General features: G+C 43.5%; 1 protein-coding gene across 1 annotated transcript in view; it reads right to left on the bottom strand.

Moving 5' to 3' along the window:
* The window catches only part of WDFY2 (WD repeat and FYVE domain containing 2), a 192,537-nt gene extending 174,361 nt beyond the window's left edge, over nucleotides 1–18,176 (bottom strand). The window contains exon 1 of the mRNA XM_005908956.3: nucleotides 17,790–18,176. Coding sequence (XP_005909018.2) covers nucleotides 17,790–17,926 — 137 coding nt within the window. The 5' untranslated portion in view covers nucleotides 17,927–18,176. The remainder of the gene's footprint in view (nucleotides 1–17,789) is intronic.
* Nucleotides 18,177–18,871: the final 695 nt, after the last annotated feature.

Raw genomic sequence — 18,871 nt, 5'->3', positions numbered from 1 at the left:
CCTGAATCCATCCCCGTCCTTGGATTCTGCAAGATACCTGAGCTTCCTGCCAGGTTGATTTCTGTTCACAGTACCAAAAAAACCTAAGACACTCCACCATTTGCGTGCGTGTGTGCTAAGTCACTTCAGTCATGTCCGACTCTGTGCAACCCTATGGACCGTAGCCCACCAGACTCCTCAGTCCATGGGATTCTCCAAGCAAGAATACTGGAGTGGGTGGCCATTTCTTCCTCCAGGGGATCTTCCCAACCCAGGAATCGAACCCACATCTCTTACTTCTCCTGCATTGGCAGGCAGGTTCTTTACCCACCTAGTGCTATCTGACAGCTAGTTTCAGAGTGACCCCTATAAACCAGGGATTTCCCTGATGACTCAGCAGGTGAAGGATCTGCCTGCAATGCAGAAGATACAGGAAACACGGGTTCAATCCCTGGGTCAGGAAGATCCTCTGGAGAAGCAAATGGCAAACCATTCCAGTATTCTTGCCTGGGAAATCCCATGGACAGAGGAGCCTGGTGGGCTCCAGTCTATGGGGTCGCAAGAGTCGGACACGACTTACTGAGTAAACCACCACCTATAAACTGGGGGAGGCCTCACTGTAAAGTAACACACAACACAAGGCTCTATTGCCCCAGTTTTGCCTACCACATTCTAAGTCCTGAGCTGGAGGCCTTGAGAAACACAGTGATAAGCATCCCAGAATGAGGGGTAATCAGAAAAATGTCAATGCCTGTGAGTATGTTTACATTTAGAGTGAGCTGAGGGAACGCAGCTGTCAGGAGAGCAGGAGGCGGCCCCACGGAGCATTGCTAATCCCTAGAGCAGTTCTACAAGAGAAAAATTTTCAGTCGCTAAAGCAGAAATGCCCACAGAGATGGGCTTCAGGAGCAGCAGCTCCTGGGCTCTAGAGCACAGGCTCAACAGCTGTGGCTGACGGCCTTAGCTGCTTCCTGGCATGTGAGATGTTCCTGGAACAGGGTTTGAACTTGTGTTTCCTGCATTGGCAGGTGGATTCTTTACCACTGAGCCAGCAGGGAAGCCCAAAAATAAAGTTTAATTAAGCTTACTGAGTCAAACCCAGGCTTCTGGGACTTGGGTTCCCGGCCCCAAACAATGTTACAAGGCATCCAGAAAGGGATAGGTTGCCACACCTAATTTCCCAATACTTCTCTTTATTTATACATTTATTTACTGTGTGCAACATCAGGTTCTCTTATAAAGGTGTCTTAATTATCTCCCTCCACCCCCACCTAATTTTTTAGAAATATAGGCATTTTGGTTATCTTTCAATTTCTCCTCTTTCTTCTAAATACCAAAAAAAAGAAAAGAAAACCTCTAAGCACTGACTCCATAAAAGGGGAAGTATACCTTTCAGACTCAGAGGAAGCCAAGAAAGCTCTCCGGTTACCATGCACTGTTTTCCTGGCAGCAGGCAGCAGGGGTAGCGTGGGCGTGGCCTCTCAGGGCCAAGTGGGCAGAGCAGGGATTTGCAGGAGGGGGACTTCCGGCTGTATCTTCTCATTTGTCAAGAGAAGCCAACAAGCTGGATTTGTATGTGAAATCCAGATTTTTAAAACTTGGCTACCAATTCAAACTTCTAAGAGCATAGCACATACAGACAAAATCTGTTTGAGGGTGGACCTCAGCCCACTAGTTGCCAATTTATAATGTCCAGTCTTCTGGTGGAGGACAGCTAAACTGGGGGTAGTTAAAATTTCATCCCTACTGCAATATATCGGGCTTCCTGGGTGGCTCAGTTGGTAAAGTATCCACCTGCCAATGCAGGAGATGCAGGTATGATCCCTGGGTTGGGGAAATCCCTGGAGGAGGAAATGGCAATGGCAAACCACTTCAGTATTCTTTCCTTGAAAATCCCATGGATAGAGGAAACCTGGCCAGCCACAGTCAGTCTATGGGGTTGCAAAAAACTTGGACAAGACGGAGAGACTAAACCACCACCTCAATATGCTGGTTTGGCCAAAAAAGTTCATTTGGGTTTTTCCGCGCCATCTACGGAGAAGCCCAAACAAAGTTTTTGGCCAACCCAATACTCCCCATGGAAGACCCAGGATACACTGCCCTTGCCCCCCAGGAGGCCAACGGGGGCAGTGAACACACCGTTTCAGAACAAGATGGCAAATGGAGAGAGAGAAAAGTCTGCAAAAGAGAACACAGGACCGCCACCCACCAGCCACACACCTCCCCTGACCCCTGACTTTCAGGGAGGACAAGCTTGGGAAGTGGCAGTAAAAAGATGACAGAGTAACCCACCTTGATACATCTAGAGAAAGGACAAAGGGACTCAACCATAAGAAAGCAAACCACCAAAAATTCCACAGCCCCACTTCTGTGTATCCAAGGCGATTCTTAAAATAGTCAAGCCTTAATGAAACCATGACAACAGGCATGGTGGTACCATACATAAAAAATAAAACCAACTTGTACTGAGCACCAGCCATGCTCCAGGTACAATGCCAGGTGCTACAGGAACGTCATCTCATGTAAACCTCCCCACAATCCTCAGAGGAATCATTGTTCTCAATTCACAGATGCAGAAAGAGACTCTGAAATCCTGAAGTTTGCGAAAGAGCCAAATGATGCTTTTCCCATTAACTCGCAGACCAGGCTAAAGAAAGTCCAGCTATTATTATAGATACATAATGGCAAAGAGGCAAGAACAACTCATTAGCTACAATAATTAATAAAAGTGTAAGGGAGTGGGGAGGGTGGAATAGGTGAAGGAGATTAAGAGATACAAATCTCTAGTGGTAAAATAAATAAGCCATGCGGATGAAACATACAAAAGAAGAAACACATCAAAAGTTATATTTTCACCAAATTATGACTAGGATGAAAGACAAATGAATATTCAATGAATCTCTGGGTAAAGAATTAGGAATGATGGAAGAAATTTCAATTTAAGAAAAGGATAGATAGTTAAATAAGAGTGAACATTTTCTATATAAAAAATAAAAAGGCTAACAGGACAGTATAAGACATATCTGGATATATAAAAGAGATATGGTTAGTATTCTTACTATATTTATAAAATATATCTATACATACAAAAAACAAAACAATTGTTCAGGAGAACCAGGAGAAACAGAGGTCAGGAACAGACAATTCACAAAAGGAAAAATTAACAAGTAAACAAGCAAACAGAAAAATATTCATAAATCATTCCAAATATGCAAATTAAACATCAATGAAGTGCCATAATTTATTAAGTAAATTGTGAAGAAATTTTTTTTTTTATTGGAGTACAGCTGATTTACAATGTTGTGTTCGTTTCAGGTGTACAGCAAGGTGAATTGGTTACACATAGACATATATTCACTCTTTTAGATTCTTTTCGCATGTAAGTCATTATTGAGTATTGAATAGAATTCCCTGGGTTGTACAGTGGGTTCTTATTAGTTATCTATTACATATATAGCAATGTGCATATGTCCATCCCAATGTCCCAATTTAACCTCCTTCCCCAAAATTTTAAATAATAATACCAGTGGCTGTTCAGATTTGGAAAACTAATACTTCCTGTGTCACTGTAAATATTATAAAGTGGCACAAGCCTTTCAGAAAGCAATATGGCAATCTTCTTACAATTATTCCCAAAGAAATCACCTAAAATCTGGAAGGAAAAACAGCTCCACACACAACAAGGTTCATCATAACATTTAAAAAATCTGAAAACAAACAGCCGACAGTCGGTGCTGGATAATCGTCAATGCTGTCCCCTAGTAATCAATACCTCAAAAGTAGGATGTCTTGTTCATGGTGAGTTCCAGGAGCAAATTCATATAGTACAAGCATTCAATAAATATGGGTGAATACTGAAGGAAAGATATACAGCCACTTAAAATGATTAAAGACTAGGGACCTGGTGGCACAATTTTAAGTAGGGGACAAGAACAGAAAAGTGTATGATTACAGTCCTATTTTTGAAAGTTACATTAGGAAAACTGCTAGAGGGAAATACATACGACATAGTCTGTTCTGAGAGATACATGAGTGATTATTCTTTATTATGGTTATATTATCTTTATTTAAAATATAAACACCCTTCAGAGGATTAAGTAATTATAATAATTACTTAAAATATAAGCTGATCCTTAGAAACTGAGGAAAAGATTAAAAATTTAATAACTAATAGACAACACATAAAATCCCCCAATAGCTCCATATCACAGGTATATCCACCCAGCTAAAAAGAAAAGCACAGTCAGTCATATAGAGAGGTTAGTACTGACTTTCATAACTTAGATGAGATGTATCATTTCTGAGTCCTAACTCAGTAATAAATGAACACATCACAGGAAACCAAAACACAGCTACTTCAACAGCTGTTCAATTTGCTGCACTCCTGGTTTCTTCTGAACTCTCTTTGGCTTTCAGCTGAAAGGGCTTAGTTAGTTATCTCTTGACCCGGAGGCTTCCAATGAGACAAGGTCAATTCTCTAATCTATGGAAATTCAGAAAAGCAAGACAGGTCAGGGGTGAGGTAGGCTGGTGGGTAAACGTCCCTGAGTTGAACTCTAATGTATTTCTATTTCCTAGAAAACCAAAACTACATACAGACAAAGAGTGTACAAAACTTCCAACAGTTTCTCAATTTTATGTGGCTGCCCAGATGGGAGAGGAGCCTGGGGAAGAATGGATACATGTATATCTATAGCTGAATCCCTTCACTGTTCACCTCAAACTATCCCAAATCAGCTATACCCCAACACAAAATAAACAGTTTAAAGAAAAAAAAAACTGTGTTTTCAACCTATTCTGAGTCATGAAATCATCTGCATGAGTCACAACTAGGATTTTATGACGGCTCCGACAAAACAAAATATCAGTGTGCATGTCACAATGAAAGGATACCATTTAACCAAATTTTTGTCCTGGTTATACATGTGTGTTATATGTCCCTGTCTATGAATCTCCAGTAGCAAATGCAAATATACTTCTTGCTATGATTTATGGTCCAAAAAGTTTCAAAAGCATTACTCTAGGCAATTCAGGACCTGACTTAGGGCCCAGAAAACCACTCAGAGCTAAACTGTTTAGTACTGATATTTCAAACTGAAGGATTAAACTGTTTAGTACTGATATTTCAAACTGAAGGATTCATCTGGAAATAAGAATGTAGAGAATCCAGTTCAACTAGGTATTAGGCATCGATACAAAACAGACGCCTCTTTAATATTTCATCCAGGAATAAAGGACGGCTACCAGCCAAAGACTCCGGAAAGCATCATTTTACACCATCTCATAAAGCCTGTGGCAAGCCTGCCCCCTCTGAACACTTTCTCCGGCTCCAGGTTTTAGGATCATGGAGGTGTGGAGACTTTACATTTGTCTCATCCCGATGTGGGGTCATCACAGTGCCATACTCACAGACAGGCTGCACTCTCCTTTGCTAGAAGGAGAACTAATGTTTACAGTGTTGAAATGCCAGGTGCCCAAGGTCAATGCAGGGTTCAGCGGGGATCAGACTCCCAGTCTCAGTTCTTTTCCAAGATTCCTTAAATTAAAGACACATGAGAGCACAAAGAGCACTCCCTGGCAAGAGACAAGTAGAGGACTCTGTTTTCCTTTTTGGTCTTATTTGTTGCTTACACCTCTGAAACAATTTTCCAGTTCAGTTCAGTCCCTCAGTCATGTCCAACTCTTTGTGACCCCATGGACTGCAGCACGCCTGGCTTCCCTGTCCATTACCAACTCCCAGAGCTTACTCAAACTCATGTCCACCGAGTGGATGATGCCATCCAACCATCTCATCCTCTGTCGACCCCTTCTCCTCTCGCCTTCAATCCTTCCCAGCATCAGGGTCTTTTCCAAGGAGTCAGTTCTTTGCATCAGGTGGCCTAAGGATTGGAGTTTCAGCTTCAGCATCAGTCCTTGCAATGAATATTCAGGACTGATCTCCTTTAGGATGTACTGGTTTGATCTCCTTGCTAGCCAAGGGATTCTCAAGAGTCTTCCCCACACCACAGTTCAAAAGCATCAATTTTTTGGTGCTCAGCTTTCTTTATAGTCCAATTCTCACATCCATACATGACTACCAGAAAAACCATAGCTTTGACTAGACAGACCTTTGTCGGCAAAGTAACATCTCTGCTTCTTAATATGCTGCCTAGGTTGGTCATAGCTTTTCTTCTAAGGAGCAAGCATCTTTTAATTTCATGACTGTAGTCACCATCTGCAGTGATTTTGGAGCCCAAGAAAATAAAGTCTGTCACTGTTTCCATTGTTTCCCCATCTATTTGCCATGAAGTGATGAGACCGGATACCATGACCTTCGTTTTTCGAATGCTGAGTTTTAAGCCAGCTTTTTCACTCTCCTCTTTCACTTTCATCAAGAGGTTCTTCGATTCCTCTTCACTTTCTGCTATTAGGGTGGTGTCATCTGCATATCTGAGGTTACTGATATTTCTCCCAGCAATCTTGATTCTAATGCTTCATCCAGCCTGGCATTTCACATGATGCACTCTGCATATAAGTTAAATAAGCAGGGTGACAATATACAGTCTTGACGTATTCCTTTCCCAATTTGGAACCAGTCTGTTGTTCTATGTCCAGTTCTAACTGTTGCTTCTTGACCTGCATACAGATTTCTCAGGAGGCAGGTATGGTGGTGGTCTGGTATTCCCATCTCTTTTTAAGAATTTTCCATAGTTTATTGTGACCCACACAGTCAAAGGCTTTAGTAGATGTATTTCTGGAATTCTCTTGCTTTTTCTATGATCCAATGGATAGCGGCAATTTGATCTCTGGTCAAAGTAATACTCAAAATGCTACAAGCTAGACTTCAACAGTATGTGAACCAAGAACTTCTAGATGTTCAAGCTGGATTAAGAAAAGGCAGAGGAATCAGAGATCAAATTCTGATACTGTAGTTGAGAAAAAAAAAGTTTGGCTTGATGGACATTTTCTTTTCAGGTAAGTAATTCTGCATATAACTCAGTTTAGAGTGGTGGCTCAAACATAAAGAATCCGCCTGCAATGCAAGAGATCTGGGTTGGATCCCTGGGTCGGGAAGATCCCCTGGAGAAGGGAATGGCTGCCTACTCCAGTATTCTTGTCTGGAGAATTACATGGACAGAGGAGCCTGGCGTGCTGTCTGGTCCATGGGGTTACAAAGAGTTGGACACGACTGAGCAGCTAACACTTTCACTTTTCAGTTTAGGGTTCCAGGTATCAGTAGATCAATACTTAACATAGTCTTAAATCACAATTTACTTACTGACTTCTAAATGGTACTGTTTTAATTTCTCCAAAGCTGTTACTTTTTAATGACATCAAAATGGCTTTCAACAACAAACAAAAAATCTCTCCCTCTCAAAGCTAAATTCACAGTGAAAACTAAGCCAGGGGAAGATGCTGAGCAAGGAAAAAACAGTTTTTCCATTTTTAAAGTTTTGATTTCGTTTGCTTGGAAAAAGATCAACTCTCCAAAGTCTTATCTGACTGCTACTGCCCTATGATATTTTAAAGCCTATTTTTCTTGTTTCAAAGTAAGTTTAGTAACACTTGAAATACAAGATAGCTGGCCAGGATCTCACAATCCCAGACGCTTCATTTTAGGAGTCAGAACTGTCTCTCAAACTGTCTCTCAAAACATCTCCCCTTACCTTGCGATATCCAGATGAATGTACCCTGATTAAGATCTTTAGGCCCTGGATAGAATCTGCGTTGATCGTGTAAATTAAGTAGGAAATTCAGAATCGTCAGGAGTTCGGGGATCACTGGAAGCTGAGCCTCCTTAGGGAACCTCCTTGAGCAGCTTTCCCATAGTGATCTTCTCCAAGCCAGGCTTCAGCAATACGTGAACCGTGAACTTCCTGATGTTCAAGCTGGTTTTAGAAAAGGCAGAGGAACCAGAGATCAAACTGCCAACATTCGCTGGATCATAGAAAAAGCAAGAGAGTTCCAGAAAAACATCTATTTCTGCTTTATTGACTATGCCAAAGCCTTTGACTGTGTGGATCACAATAAACTGTGGGAAATTCTGAAAGAGATGGGCATACCAGACCACCTGACCTGCCTCTTGAGAAATCTATATACAGGTCAGGAAGCAACAGTTAGAACTGGACATGGAACAACAGACTGGTTCCAAATAGGAAAAGGAGTACGTCAAGGCTGTCTATTATCACCCTGCTTATTTAACTTATATGCAGAGTACATCATGAGAAATGCTGGACTGGAAGAAACACAATCTGGAATCAAGATTGCCAGGAGAAATATCAATAACCTCAGATATGCAGATGACACCACCCTTATAAACTAAAAAGCCTCTTGATGAAAGTCAAAGAGGAGAGTGAAAAAGTTGGCTTAAAGCTCAACATTCAGAAAACGAAGATCATGGCATCTGGTCCCATCACTTCACGGGAAATAGATGGGGAAACAGTGTCAGACTTTATTTTTGGGGGCTCCAAAATCACTGCAGATGGTGACTGCAGCCATGAAATTAAAAGACGCTTACTCCTTGGAAGGAAAGTTATGACCAACCTAGATAGCATGTTCAAAAGCAGAGACATTACTTTGCCAACAAAGGTCCGGCTAGTCAAGGCTATGGTTTCTCCTGTGGTCATGTATGGATGTGAGAGGTGGACCGTGAAGAAGGCTGAGCGCCGAAGAATTGATGCTTTTGAACTGTGGTGTTGGAGAAGACTCTTGAGAGTCCCTTGGACTGCAAGGAGATCCAACCAGTCCATTCTGAAGGAGATCAGCCCTGGGATTTCTTTGGAAGGAATGATGCTGAAGCTGAAACTCCAGTACTATGGCCACCTCCTGCGAAGAGCTGACTCATTGGAAAAGACTCTGATGCTGGGAGGGACTGGGGGCAGGAGAAGAAGGGGACGACAGAGGATGAGATGGCTGGATGGCATCACTGACTCGATGGATGTGAGTCTGAGTGAACTCCGGGAGTTGGTGATGGACAGGGAGGCCTGGTGTGCTGCGATTCATGGGGTCGCAAAGAGTCGGACACAACTGAGCGACTGAATTGAACTGAACTAATGGGAGGTGAGAGGGAGGCTCACAAGGGAAGGGAAATACGTGAACTTAAGGGTGATCCCTGTTGTTCTATGGCAGAAACCAACAACACTGTGAAGTAATTATCCTCCAATTAAAATTTTTTAAATATTAAAAAAAGTCAATCTGTATTTTGACCTTTAGAGACCCAGAGGCAGCCTGTTTCCAGACAGATCTGCTGGCATGAAGACTGCCACATGCTCTGAATTCAGGGTAAAGGTCTCATTTTCAAAATCATATGGGGCAGATTCCCATTTGGGGACCTTGAAACCAGCAATTACTAGCAGCAAGTGATGAGTCTCTGGTGCATAGCTGAAAGTTTACTAATTTTCTGGCATTAAACAGAGGCCTGACATACTCAAAAAGAAGTTTCCGTTCAGTCACTCAGTCATGTCCGACTCTTTGCAACCCCATGGACTGCAGCACACCAGGCCACACTGTCCATCACCAACTCCCGGAGCTTGCTCAAATTCATGTCCATTGAGTTGGTGATGCCATCCAACCATCTCATCCTCTGTTGTCCCCTTATCCTTCTGCCCTCAATCTTTCCCAGCATCAGGGTCTTTTCAAATGAGTCAGTTCTTTGCATCAGGTGACCAAACTATTGGCGTTTCAGCTTCAACATCAATCCTTCCAATGAATATTCAGGACTGATTTCCTTTAGGATGGACTGGTTGGATCTCCTTGCAGTCCAAGGGAGTCTCAAGAATCTTCTCCAACATCACAGTTCAAAAGCATCAATTCTTTGGCGCTCAGCTTTCTTTATAGCTCAACTCTCACATCCACACATGACTACTGGAAAAACCACAGCTTTTATGAGACAGACCTTTTTAGTCAAACTAAAAAACAGTTCAGATGGCTTCCAATTTTGTCAACTTTAGAGACCTCACTCCAGAGACCTCATTCCAGAAAGTCCTCAACTTTCAGAACTATGTTTGCACATTGGGAAAAATGTTGATTTGCATTTGAAAAATTTTAATTCAAGTGTTATAAAATGCATGGTATATAAAATACCATGAGCTCAACTAACTGAGCCAATGTATTAAATGAAACTAACGGTTTCAACTAGAGGACCAAGACAGTACAATTTCACAATGAAAAGAATCAATGGTATGAGCCAATAGTGTGAGGATTTACAAATGATATTTTAACATTATCTTTTCAAGAAACAGTCACAAATGAACCTACTTAAAATCAGAATCACAGATGCAGATAACAATCTTATCTACTAAGGCGGGGAGGGGAGGAGGGATAAATTGGGAGACTGGGACTGATATATACATATTACTATATATAAAACATATAACTAATAAGAACCTACTGCTACTGGCAGGAGGAGAAGGGTACGACAGAGGATGAGATGGTTGGATGGCATCACCAGCTCGATGGACATGAGTTTAAGCAAGCTCTGGGAGTTGGTGATGGACAGCGAAGCCTGGCGTGCTGCAGTCCACAGGGTCACAAAGAATCAGACATGACTGAGGCACTGAACTGAACTGAAACTTTTTTTTATTTTTGAGTGTGTCAAGCCTCTGTTTAATGGCACAAGGAACTCTACTCAATAATGACCCATTAGGAAGAGAATCTAAAAAGGAGAGGACATATGTATATGTATACGAATCACTTTGCTCTACAGCAGAAACACAACATTGTGAATCAACTATACTCAATATAAAGAAGAAACAGTCAAGTACTCATGGCCTCTTAGAGTAGTTCAGAGTTGGGGGAAAAAAGGCCTTAAAGACTTTTTAAAATCCTAAAGCTCTCTCATTCCAGCCCCTTCCCACTCCTATTCCTTGCTGTAACATTAGCCAGTCCCAAAGTAAGCTGCTAACCTTCTCTCTGGTGGCTCAGGTGGTAAAGAAGCTGCCTGCAATGCAGGAGACCTGGGTCCAGTTCCTGGGTCGAGAAGATCCCCTAGAAAAGGGAATGGCTACCCACTCCAGTATTCTTACCTGGAGAATTCTGTGGACAGAGGAGCCTGGTGAGATATAGTCCATGGGTTCGCAGAGTTGGACAAGACTGAGTGACTACCAATTTCACTTTCTTTCCAGCTTCTCTCAGGTTCAACTTACATATCTTTACTTCAGGAAACACACCACCTCCTCAGGCCCATTCCATTCCAAACAATTGATAGATCAGCCATGGCATCAATTCATTCAATGAACATAATATACAAATTGGCTATCTCCTCTGTGACAGGGAGGGACACATAAGCCTGGCGCGCTGCAGTCCATGGGGTCGCAAAGAGTCGGATACAACTGAGCGACTGAACAAGATGGCACTGGAGGACAGACCGTCTACTGAGATCAAATATGACTCCCTATTACCCACCATATGGTCCTAACCCCTTAGGGCTTACAGAGAACACAGATAATGATGTTCCTAAACTGGTCCTTAATCAAGTGGCATACAAGGTGGCAGTTCTCCACTGTCCCTCCCAATTACCCTCACCCCCTGCAGGCCTGTCCCCACAGCCTTCTCCATCACACCCTACCACCACACCCTCAGGCCTTTTTATCCAGAGAAGAGTTTCAAATTCTGTCACTCAGAGGTTTTAGGAATGTTTGTGGTTGTTGTTCAGTCTCTAAGCCTTGTCTGGCTCTCTGCAACCCCATGGACTGCAGCACCCCAGGCTTCCCTGTCTATCACCAAAACTCCTGGAGCCTATTTAAACTCATATCCATTGCATCAGTGATGCCATCCAATCATCTCATCCTCTGTCATCCCCTTCTCTTCCTGCCTTCAATCCTTCCCAGCATCAGGGTCTTTTCCAATGATCAGTTCTTCCCATCAGGTGACCAAAGTATTGGAGCTTCAGCTTCAGCAGCAGTCCTTCCAATGAATATTCAGGATTGATTTCCTTTAGGATTGACTGGTTTGATCTCCATGCTGTCCAAGGGACTCTCAAGAGTCTTCTCCAGCACCACAGTTTCAAACCATCAATTATTTGGCGCTCAGCCTTCTTTATGGTCCAAATCTCACATATGAACTTGACTACCAGAAAAACCACAGCTTTAACTAGACAGACCTTTGCTGGCAAAGTGCTATCTCTGCTTTTTAATATGCTGTCTAGATTTGTTACAGCTTTCCTTCCAAGGTCTGGATGCCATAATATTAGTTTTTTGAATGCTGAGTTTTAAACAAGCATTTTCACCCTCCTCTTTCACCCTCGTCAAGAAGCTCTTTAGTTCTTCTATACCTTCTGCCATTAGAGTGGTGTCATCTGCATATCTGAGGTTGTTGGCATTTCTCCCGGCAGGCTTGATTCCAGCTTCTGATTCATTCAGCCCGGCATTTTGCATGTTGTGCTCCCCATATAAGTTAAACAAGCAGGGTGTCAATACAGCCTGGATGAACTCCTTTCCCAATTTTGAACCAGTCCATTGCTTCATGTCCAGTTCTGTTGTTTCTTGATCTGAATACAGGCTTCTCAGGAGACAGGTAATGTGGTCTGGTATTCCCATCTCTTTAAGAATTTCCCACAGCTTGTTGTGATCCACACTGTCAAAGGCTTTAGCATAGTCAGTGAAGCACAAGTAGATGTTTTTCTGGAATTCCCTTGCCGCCTTCTCTATGATCCAGTGGATAGATCATAGCAATTTGGTTTCTAAACCATTAGCAATTTGGTTTCTGGTTCCTCTGCCTTTTCTAAATCCAGCTTAGACATCAGAAGTTCTCAGTTCACATACTGCTAAAGCCTAGCTTAAAGGATTTTGAGCACTACCTTGATAGCCTGTGAAATGAGCACAATTGTGCGGCAGCTGGAACATTGTTTGGCAATGCCCTTCTTCGGGATTGGAATGAAAAATGACCTTTTCCAGTCCTGTGGCCACTGCTGAGTGTTCCAAGTTTGTTGACAAATCGAGTGCAGTACTTTCACAGCACCATCTTTTAGGATTTGAAATAGCTCAGCTGGAATTCCATCACCTCCATTAGTTTTGTCATAGTAATGCTTCCTAAGGCCCATTTGACTTCACACTCCAAGATGTCTGGCTCTAGGTGAGTGACCACACTATTGTAGTTATCCAGGTCATTAAGACCTTTTTCAATAGTTCTTCTGTGTATTCTTGCCACCTCTTCTTAATATCTTCTGCTTCTGTTCGGTCCTTATTGTTTCTGTCCTTTATTGTGCCCATCCTTGCATGAAATGTTCCTTGATATATCCAATTTTCTTGAAGACATCTCTAGTCTTCCCCTTTCTATTGTTTTCCTCTATTTCTTTGCATTGTTCACTAAAGAAGACTTTCTAATCTCTTCTTGCTCTTCTCTGGAACTCTGCATTCATTTGGGTATATCTTTCCCTTTTCTCCCTTGCCTTTTGCTTCTCTTCTTTTCTCATTTCTAGAATGTTTGCTATCATAATTATTCCTCTGGAGGCACTAATTTTCCAGATTCCTCAAAGTGTGACACTCAGAGCTGAGTTCTGAATTCAAGCTGCCTGCTGGAGCCTGGCAGGTTCAAGTCCATCAGGTCACAAAGAGTCAGACACAACCAAGCAACTGAGTCCTGACTACATTCTTAACCAGTCTATTCTAGTGCTTCTCAATGCACGGGGAGATTTTTCTTCCCCCCTCGAGCTAGAATGCCCCTTACAACACCCTTGCTTTCTCACATGAACTCCTATTCATGCTGCAATACCCATCTGGAAGAGGGTTCCTTGGTCTCTTCTCTAACCATTACAAGCAGAGGAGATTCTTCAACAACCCCACTGGGTGGTATCCCCTCTTCAACACATCTCTTTTATATAGGATAAAAACCTGACCCACTTTTACCCATTGCATGGGTATACACTCCTAGTGAAGGAACAATTTCCTATAACTGTTTAATAGTAACTACCTAGAGTTACTGAAACTCAGTGTGAATGCTAAGATTGTTGACTTGTGTGAAGATGTGCATATAAAGAACTTACAAAGATAAAGATCTGGACTAGGCTGGGTACCACCTGGAGCAGTCTCTTCTAGCTTTCAATACCTGAAGAGGCTCCACTGGACACACCCTGGTAAGCTGCAAGCTAGAGAGTGGTCTAGATCAAAATACAGCCAAAATGTCTGGGAGGAAACTCCTAAGCAAAGCATGCTAAAATGACATTCACTCAGAAAAGACAGTCCAGGCAGAAGCAGCAAATGAGGAGCCCAATGGACCCAAGTTGGGCATATCCTTTGGAGATGGAATCTAGCTACAACCAAAGCAAAGACAGGCTCAGATAAGGCCAGTGAGTTCTGAGAACAAATTCTATTTTATGATACCAGAAATCTATACTTGTAAGTCAGATTGTTTTTATCTCTTCTTCCTTTTTTTTTTTTTTGGCCGCAGCTTGTGAGAGTTCCCCACCAGGGACTGATCACAGGCCACGGCAGTGAAAGTGCCGAGTCTCAACCACCAGACCACCAGGGAAATCCCATTTTTATATTTCTTCAATTTCCATATGTTTTCTCCCTTGGTATGAAGTAAAGTTGCAGGCTGTTTTAACTGTGCTCAGATGAACTGAAAATAAGGGTTTTCAGCCACTCTTGGTCCTGAAGATTAAAATATTATCAACCCATGATGGACAGCAGCCTTAGGGTGAAAGTGGTATTACAGCCCAAACAAAAGAATCCCCTAAAGTAAGTACGATTTAAGGAACAAGAAGGGCTGTAGAACCCAGCTATTCTTCCTCATGTAAAAATTCTCTTTTCAGAACTAAATCTTGGAGGTTGTGGTTTTATTTTCTTCTAAAATTACACACACACACTCTGACGTCCCACTAAACTATGAGCACCTTGAAAGGACCTTGTCATTTTCACCAATGAAGTGTGCATATGTGCATGGAACACAGGAAAGGCATTTAAATGTTTGTTGACACAATGAACGAACAATGCATGGTCTTTCAAAATTTTAAGGCACCTTTTCTTCATGTTTTTAAAAACTTTGGGCTGGTCGGTGTGGCATGCGGGATCTTCCCCAGTCAGAGGTCAAACCTGTACCCTCTACAGTGGAAGCTCGGAGTCATAACCACTGGGTCACCAGGGAAGCGCCTTAAGGCATCTTTCAAGGCCATCCAGTCCAATCCTTTTCCGAACATCTGTCCACACAAAACTGCCATTGGTTTTCATAAAATTCATTCCAACAAATATCAGTGAAATGTCTACAATAATTAAGATGTGCTTTCAGGAACAACAAAAAGATCAGGCATCAATATATATCCATTGAGGGCCTACTATGTGCCGGCCACCACACTAGACCTTAAGATATTACAATGAGTAAGACGCACATAGCACCTTAGGGAATTCATGGAGAAGATAAATGGACAACAAGCACCAATAACATTGTTTAAAAAGATAGAAAATGTTGCTTTCGAAGATATCATAAAGGCTATTAGGAATCAGAAGTCAAAAAGGAAAACCAAGGTTTCAAAAGGACTTGTGAAACACTGTCATTCAGAACTAGGACATTATTTTGTGGTTTAACCTTACAGTTCAGGAATGAAAACTACTAGAGTCTAGCTGAAGTGGTAAATGGAAATGGCTTGGTAGGTTTTGATGAAAATCCAATATTCTATCTTCATATCTTTACTATTACGTCAAGTGACAGTGACACCAGCTTTTGAAAAGAAAGAATAGAGATCAGTTCTCTTTTAATGGAAGCCATGATTGAAACTGAGCTCTAACAAAGTTCTTGTCACATGTGACTATATGACCTACAGAAACACAGACTTGTTGACCTTAGTAATAAGAAAATACATTAAGAAAAATCCTAGACTTACTATTTTAACACTAACTGCATTATAAAATATTTTCTATTACTTACATTGTAAACTGAGAGAGTAAAAATTAATATATAGCTAAAGACTGCAGTCATTTTGTCCCATAATCAAATGAAACGCATCTTCACTTTCTTTCATATATGCTACTTCAGAGTCTCCAAATACTCTAAAATGTACCCCCAACTGAAGTTGTTTCCTTTAGTATAAACAGTGAGATGGAAATCAGAAACCAGGAGCCAAGCTTGGTTTCACCACCAGGTACATGAATTTGGGCAGATAAATGCTCTGGCTTAAATTTTCTCAACCGTAAAATGAAGGTGTTATAGCAAATAATCTCTAAGATCCCTTTGAACACTTAAAAAAAAGAAAACTAGGAAAACTAACTTCTACTTTCAAAGTAGAAAGTTCCAAAACTAATACTAAAGCCACTTAGGTTTTAATTACCTTTCTCCCTCTCCTACTTGATTCAACAAACTTACTTATGAATTTCCTACAGCAATTAGAATGAGCAGTTTCATCTCCAGTAGTTAAAGACAGGGAAAGTGACGTCTATCGATATATTCTCTTTTAAAAAAACACAATTCTGTGACAAAGAATTTCTAGGTCCAAAAGCAACCTATTTAGTAGAATTTTGCCTCTGTGGAAAAATTAAACACTCTTAAGCCTTCTCTGTGAATTTCAAGTGGTTTCTACATCCATATATTCCATTACAGCCCATGAATTTCTTCTGTTTTTAGCAGACTGCTTGCCATTGGGGTATGTTTACAATATTTTCCCTTGGATCTGTATAGGAAGTGAATCAGGCACCATTTGGCCATCTTATGGAGTACGATGTAGAGAAAAATATGACATTAATATGTAATCATCCTAATTATACTGAAGAATCTATGATATGAATAGACCTGTCAGAAACATTTTTTGAGACCACACTGCATGCAAAGCACTGAAATGACTATAAAGACGGTATGAACACATTGTTGCTTCGCCTTTCTTTGCCTGAAATTTTACAAGTCACCAAGAAAAAATATGTTTTACCTCATTACATTAAGAAAACCTATCTACCATTTAAAGGCTAAAGCTCCTTGTCATACACCTCTACAATATGACATTTTGTAGAATACGAGTTGAAACTATAAAAGCAACAATTCCAGATCAAAACTATTACTACTATATTTAAGCTTCATTCCTCTGGAAATGAGCTTCATCTGCATAATCTTTGCATATTAAAGGACATTAAGTTCAAACAAACAAAAAAACAGCACTGTCTAAAAAACATGGGAGAATACTACAGGCAGAACAACTGGCTCTACTTCTGCAAATTAAGCAAAATTAGGCAAAAAAAAAAAAAAAAAGGAAGCAAGCAAAGGGAAGGAACTCCAGAGCTATTTGCAGCAGTGGTCCCTCCAAAAGTTCTAGGAGCTTCCCCTTGAGCTTAAATAGGGCAAAGGAGAGAAGTCAGCTCTCCTTCTGGGCACAAGCCCAGATACTCTTCACAACTTGCAATATTTATTGAATTCAGTGGAAGATGTCTGGGAGATCTGGATTCGGTGAGAATGTCTGGGCGAAGGGAGTGGCATTTGCTTTCCTCCGTCTGGAGCCTTCAGAACTGTACCAGAGTTCTCAAAACCCCTTAGTTATCTTACAGAGCTCTGAGCATCCTCCCCACGCACACACCTGCAGGGCCGGGCAGCGCCTCCCTCTCCCTCCACTGTCCTCAGGGCTGGACCAAGGTCCAGTGGCCGGCGCACCGTTAGTCCAAGGGCCACCCTGGCCCCGGCGGACGCCACCCGAGCAAGCCCCAACAGAACGCTGCCGTCCCGGCTCCGCGTCCCGGAGCCACGCAGCAGCGGCGACTGCGCGGCTGGACACCGGCACCAGCAGGATGCGCATTAGAATAAAAACTTGGGCAAGCGCTCTCGCCCTCGCGCCGACGTGGAGGCACAGCCCCAGAAGCGGGCTTCGGGGACCGCCGGCCCGTCCCGCCCCTGCTCGCGGCCGAGGGGGCAGCGGTTCTCACCTGTCCTCCGAGACACTGATGACACCCTCCTCCTTGGGCACGATCACGGCCATGTTCACCACCTCCTGAGAGCCCTCGACCCGCTGCAGCAGGATCGGCTTGCGGGTCAGAGGCTTAGGCTGGATCTCTGCCGCCATCAGAGGAGGGGGCGCGCCGGGGGCGCCGCCGCCAACTGCGCCGCGGGATTGGGCTGAGACGACCGCTCGAGCGCAGGCACCAGCTGAGACAGAGACTCTGTTTGGCCGGAGCGGGCCGCCGGGGACCCGCGATCATAGCCTGGCCGCCTTCCCCGGGGACGACTCCGCGCTCCCGGCTTCGGGCGACGAAACCGCCACGACCGGCGCTGCAACCCGGCGCCACCACCGGAGGGAGGGGGTGGAGAGTCGGGGGGCGGGGCCGATGGGGGCGGGGCTTGCCGCAGGGGGTGGCCGCTGGTGGGCGCGAGGGCGGCTGCACTTCCGGGAGGGTGGTGGAGGAGGAGGAGGGGTAACTGACAAAGTGGGCGGGGCGCTGGCGGCCCAATGCGCGTGCGCCGCCAGTCCTCTGGGGCCGTTTCCGCCCCGCTCCTCCGCCATTCCCGTAGCCTTGCCGCACCGCCTCTAGAGCGCAGGCGCCTTCCGTCACCCGCGGTCCCCTGGTCACCTTCCACACCCAGTGTTTAGTGCCCTCCCTCTTTCATCTCCCGGGAACGCGCGCGTACACACTCCTGGGAACGCGCTTGGGGTATCCCGCCCACCGCAAAAATCCCTGAAAAGGGGGCGTTGGTGGGGCGGGGAAAAGCTAGCCTGGGCGAGGCCGGAAAGAAAAGAATCCCGCAGGAAGGAAAGAAGCTTGAACGTGTTGGCGCGAGGTTGGGCATGCGCACGAGTTATCTGTCCCTCGCGGGGCGGGGGCCTGACCACCGAGCATGCTTAGCTGCTCCCAACACGCATCTGCCTCGGGCCGGCGAGTGGTACCCCGTGGTCTCCTGGGAGTAGTAGTTCTTCAGAGCTTCCTTTCCCTTGTCCTGAGATGACCTATCGCCTACTTATCGTTCCTGGCCTGGGGAGCTTGGTGGCCTCGGAGTCACCGCCTGCACCGTC

Source organism: Bos mutus, chromosome 12 (genome assembly GCF_027580195.1).
Source record: "Bos mutus isolate GX-2022 chromosome 12, NWIPB_WYAK_1.1, whole genome shotgun sequence".
NCBI classification, from domain to species: domain Eukaryota; kingdom Metazoa; phylum Chordata; class Mammalia; order Artiodactyla; family Bovidae; genus Bos; species Bos mutus.
This window is presented reverse-complemented; position numbering and strand designations above follow the sequence as displayed.